Source organism: Lathyrus oleraceus, chromosome 7 (assembly GCF_024323335.1).
Source record: "Lathyrus oleraceus cultivar Zhongwan6 chromosome 7, CAAS_Psat_ZW6_1.0, whole genome shotgun sequence".
NCBI lineage: Eukaryota > Viridiplantae > Streptophyta > Magnoliopsida > Fabales > Fabaceae > Lathyrus > Lathyrus oleraceus.
In genome coordinates this window covers 125,974,192-125,979,873 of record NC_066585.1, presented here as the reverse complement: position 1 = coordinate 125,979,873, position 5,682 = coordinate 125,974,192, and the positions used below count along the sequence as shown (strand labels likewise).

At 30.9% G+C, this 5,682-nt stretch overlaps 1 protein-coding gene across 1 annotated transcript; it reads right to left on the bottom strand.

The window, feature by feature from the left end:
• Positions 1-316: 316 nt before the first annotated feature.
• LOC127108456 (F-box/kelch-repeat protein At2g44130) lies at positions 317-1,810 on the bottom strand. The gene has a single exon (XM_051045923.1). The coding sequence runs from the start codon at positions 1,651-1,653 to the stop codon at positions 613-615; it is 1,041 nt and encodes a 346-aa protein (XP_050901880.1). The 5' UTR covers positions 1,654-1,810; the 3' UTR covers positions 317-612.
• Between the last annotated feature and the right edge of the window lie 3,872 nt (positions 1,811-5,682).

Sequence of the window (5,682 nt, the reverse complement as noted above, 5' to 3'; positions counted from 1 at the left end):
TAATACAATAACAATAGAAGGATGAATCAGCACACACTATCACTAAAATACCTAACAATTGATTCATTTTAGCATCAGTTTTGGTGTTTTCTAAGAAAACAATACGCAACGCTAACAATCAACAAACCATTTCCGGTTTTTGCTTTTATGGATAACAAACAAATTGCTTTCTTATCATGTTATACTATAGAAACACTTTATTCGATACGATTTTGTTATATAAATAATTAAAAATAAAGCAAGTAAAAGACAATCAAAATAGTTTTAAATTATACCATAAAAAAGTAAAATTAAAATAATATTCCGCAAACATAGATTGAGCAACAAATGATGATTTATAGAAAACTTCACAAAATCACTGCAGTACCATGATTTTGCTGAAGCAACGTAAAATTGTGATAGATTATACTAGAAAGTTCACTGCGAAACCATACATGGATTTTGCCAAGTGAATGATTGATCAAGCTTTGAAAATTCAGCTTTCAGATTACAAATTTACAATGCCAATTTTCAGCTCAACACAACACTAGATTATATACTTCCCCTTAAAATATTAAAATATTAAAATAGATTAAGAGAGATACTTTTCCTTTTTCAATCTAACGGTTTATACTAGATTTCAACACAGCATCCTGATTGAACAAACCCAGAATAACCATGAGGAACGTTACTTATCTTAGTCAATTTACGGTTTTGCCCATCGTCATTTTCTACCAAATAAAACCCATACGGCGCTCCTTCGTATTCGGACCCAGTCACCAAGCTCTTCAACCCGACCCTAACACTACAAACCCCAATTCGGAGCCCCGGATCCACAACTTTCCCATTTTCCCGGATATCTACACAGAATCTGGGGCACCGACCCGCTTCCCATACACCTTCAACTTTCCTCCACTGACCCGACGCAGTGTTCAACACTTCCGCCGACTGATCAAACATTCCTTGACTCTCCGTAGAGTAGCCGCTGACCACCCAGAACTCGCCGCCTACAACCACTCCTTCACACTCGTCTCGTTCCTGACTCATCGGAGCCAACACAGTCCATTCGTCGCTATTCGGGTCATAAGTCCAAGCAGTACTCAAGGCGTTCTTATTCTCATCGTGTCCACCGGCAACAAAAACCCGACCCTGACCCGATCCAGCAGCAAAAAACGAACGCTTCTCCGGCATATCCTTCCCTCGCCTCCACATGTTCGTTCGGAAATCATAAACGAACACCGCCGTCAAAGGTTCGTAACTCGCTGGGTTCCATCCACCCATAACCACGAGCTTCCCTTCGCAGCTGATTAGTTGACAGAACAATGGCAACCCGAGCGGGTACTCTGGAACCGGGTCAACCCGATCCCAAGACATACTCTCCGGGTCAAACACAGTGATATCGTAACTCGGTGGCGTTGACCCAGTTGGTTTTTCCACTTCAGCGTGAAGCGGCTGTTCACGGGCTTGAACCAAACAAGCAACCTTTCTGGTGTGACCGGTTTTTTTCCTGTGACAGTAAAAGTCATTACTCTGAAACAAGTGTCGCCACTGGTTGCAGACACGGAGTGCGACTCGGTGTGCTGAGTGAGGTAAACGAGTGAGACATTCTAGTCCGAGTTCACTCGGTAATCCGGGAATCAACTCAATGAACTCGGAATTAGATAGTATGTCCATTGGTTATGTGTTTTGATTTTTTTGAATTTGGTTTGTAAATTGTAAAGTGAGAGTGAGTGAGTGTGAAGATGAGTGTGAAATATTGAGTGGCTTTTGGAGCATTTTATAACGATACGAACCGTTACAAAATAGGATTGGATAACTCAGCCAAGTGAAACGTGTCCAAATTTAATTGGTTGATAGTACAGGATTTTTTAGATACAGACATATTTATTTTCATATTTTATTTTTAGTGTACTTGTTGTCGACGCTTTAAAGACTTAAAGTAGCATAATTCAATTAACCTTTTACTCACTTAAACATTGTGTTGGTTTTTGCTTTGTATACTAATATTATAGGCTCATTTTCTTTCAAAAAAAAAAAAATAGCAAAACACTATAGAGCTTTTTAACGTTCTTGTACAAAAGTAATATAATAAAACATAATTAAATATTCATTTAAATATATAGCGGAACAATATATTTATTAAAATATATTTTAATATATCATCTACATCTATGGTATAAATAATATAATTAGTCATGATAAGATAACTTGTATGAGTGATAACTTATACTAGTGAGTCATTATTTCGAATCCATGTTCGGTTATTTGAATCGAAAATCGAAATGATAATTGATTTGATTTAATTATTAGATGGATTATAATTGAACAGATGGGAATCGATAAAAATTGGTGTAAAGGGATTAAAAATCAACGATTTTGAAAATCAACTATTTTGAAAATCAACGGTTAAAATATTTTTTTAATAAAAAATTGATATTCTTTCTTCTTTTTTAGCATCGACGATTTTGAAAATCAACGGCTAAAATACTTTTTTAATGAAAAATTGATATTCTTTCCTTTTTTTTAGCATTTTCGGTCGTCATTTTCGATTGTTAAAATTTTAAAAAGTTTTTTATTCATCGCACAATTTCCTATCGTCTCTCCTCCACAGACTCTTGCGCGCCGCACCTTAGTAATGCATGTTTGATAGGCAACGAACATAAATTTATATTTGAAATTGATAATTTGATTAAATTTTTAAATCAATTAGGCTCAAATTTATAATTGACTCAAATTTGAATTTAAAGCATGAATTTGAGGATATTATTATATATTTAAAAATTTTAAGTGTTATTGATTTTTTTAGACACCGAGTCATTCAGTTCAATCGGTTTAATATCTATATAATTTTTTTATAGTGATACATTTATTTAACCGAGTTTTCTGATTTAATTTGATTTAGTCATGCGGTTCGATCAGTAACCCAATAACCTAATACCTTTACCGATTTGATGATCAGACCGATTTTTAAAATATTGATTTTAACTCAACTTGAATTTGATGAGAAAAATCTATTTTGACTGGGTACAAGTTTGAGTTTGAGATTTTTTCAATTATAAAATATGGGGATGAGTTAAATAATAAAACATTAATATTAAAATCAAACTCGAACTCGTCCCATTTATTTTATTATATATTTTATTATCTAGTTTTGATAATTTTGAAAATATTAAATATATTATTAATGTTTTAATATTTGATTAGTGTTTATTATTTAAAATATGCATAAGTTTTTTTTGAAATTATTTTATTTTATTATTTATAAATTTTAGAAAAAATAATATTTTTATTAAAAAATTAATTTTATTAAATAAATATTTTATATTGTTTAGTCATAATTTCGACATTCAAATTTTGGATCAGATAGTATATTATATACTGATAGTATATTACTACTATATAAATGTAACTCTAAAGTTAACTTACGTTGACTTTGTTTGGCATAGCTTATGCCTTTAATAGTTACTAGTAATATATACTATCATTGTTTTGATGCTTAAAAAAAAACTTACGTTGACCGTTTTATTGTGTCAAACATTTTTTAATATAAGTTTTCTATTCAGATCTTTAATTTTAAAAGATATATATATATGATAAACTCAAAAACTAAAACACAATTATAGTTGGACATTTTGCTTTTAAAAACTTATCTTTAAGAGTGTAATTTTTTTTTGGAATCAAATTTAAAATATTTAAATGAATATTAAAATTTAGATAATTTAATTAAATATTATAAAATATAATATATGACGGGGGCTAATTTAGTTATATTTTAAAACTTAAAAATTACATTTTCAGAGTGCATCAAATGCATGGCTAGAAAATAGCTATACTCGTGTTTGACATGAGGTGAAAAAAATTAATTTTAAATATGAATCTTTTATGAATATATAACTTTCAATAATTTTTATAATTTTGATAGTTTTATTTTTACGTGAAAAATGTGAGTCTATTCTTTACCTATTTTTTTTAAAAGAAAGTATAACCATCATTTTTTTAAAATTATTAAATTAAATATTAAACACTATTTTTTACAAATTTTCAAAAATTAAATAGTTTTATTATTAATTTGGATTAATTTATTTTTAAAAATTATTTTTGAAATCTTGAAACAAACATCCAATAAATATTACAACATAAATGTTATAAATAAGACACAATTATATGCGGTATATATAATACTAGAATGCAAGGAAGTACTTGACCCAAAAAATGCAATGACGGAGTAAACAAGCTTTAGTTTTTTATGAATATCCGTATTCATGTCATGTATTGATCAAGTCATCAATTACAACGTGATATTGTTGTTTCAACTAAACATTTAGTTGGCATTCATCCCCCACCCCATCCGATTATGCATTTATGAGTTACAAGCTTTTGTTCAAATCAAGATTTCTTTGGATTAGTTTATCCAAAGATATTTATTGACATAAATTTATGAGATTATTTGAGAAATTTTATAAGTTCAATTTATGACTTTTGTAAAGTTTGGTTACACACGACAATGAATTTTTTACATTAAAATTTTCTTAATTTTTTTAATCATATGGCAAATCATTAAAAATGAAAGAATGAAACAGATAAATGTTGCAAAATAATTTAAGTCAATTACTTGGATAGCAAATTACTTTGTTTGTTAAGTTAGTATTTGGGTTATAAGTAACATGGTTTATAAAACGTATCTATAGATAACTCTCAATATAATAATTTAATACAATTATTTTGTTCTTTCTTTCTCTCTCATTTTGTCATCATCCAAGTGCATTGACACTAATAAATTGATATCTAGAGCTTCTTGTTCGTTCTTCTTGATCGAAAATTCAAGAACTGTACGTCAGTGGTCGTGTTTTCAGAAACCGTGAATCGTGTTTGCTGCAAAGATGAATGGTAACAATGGTATTCCTAATTCTCTTCCAATTATTGATGGCAAAAATTGGATCCGATGGAGAAAACAGATGCATCCATTATTTCGTTTTCATGAAACCTTAGAAGTGGTTACTAATGGCGTTCATGAACTTGCTCACAACGCAAACGGTGCTAAGAAAATCATTCACAGAGATGCCAAGAAGAAAGATTGTAAGACTGCATTATGTATTCAATATGCAATACATGTGGTGAATTTTGATCGAATTTCTCATGCTGAATCGGCGAAAGAGGCATGGGATATTCTTATCAAGTATTATGAAGGTCGTGAGAAGGTTAAAGTTGTCAAGTTTCAGGCACTACGAAGGCAGTATGAGTTATTGCAGATGAGAGAAGATGAAAAGATTATAGGCCATGTCTCGAAGGTGCAAAATCTTATCCATCTCATGAAAGATTGTGATGAAGTCCTAATTGATAAGATGATAGTTGAAAAGGTAATGTGTGAGTTGACATCTCACTTTGATCACGTTATTGTAGCCATTCAAGAATTCAACAATCTTGAAACCTTAAAACTGGAAGATTTAGTTGGTTCGTTGGAGGCACATGAGTTAAAGATTATTGAGAGAAAAAAGGTCCTAGATTCGATACAAGCACTGCAGGCCTAGACATGGAAGAAGAATGACGGATCCAATAAGTTTAGGGGAAAAGGAGATAAGACTGAAAGCAAGAAGTCTCTGGTGAACCCTCAAAAGCATAAGGTTGATGATAGGGCTTATGAATCCTCAAAAAGAGGAGAAGGAACCTCATATCAGAAAGACAAATAAGAGAAGAAAAATGTGT

What these genes read in the sequence shown, in the direction of transcription:
- LOC127108456 (XM_051045923.1), bottom strand. Translation starts at nt 1,653, where the DNA reads ATGGACATACTATCTAATTCCGAGTTCATTGAGTTGATTCCCGGATTA.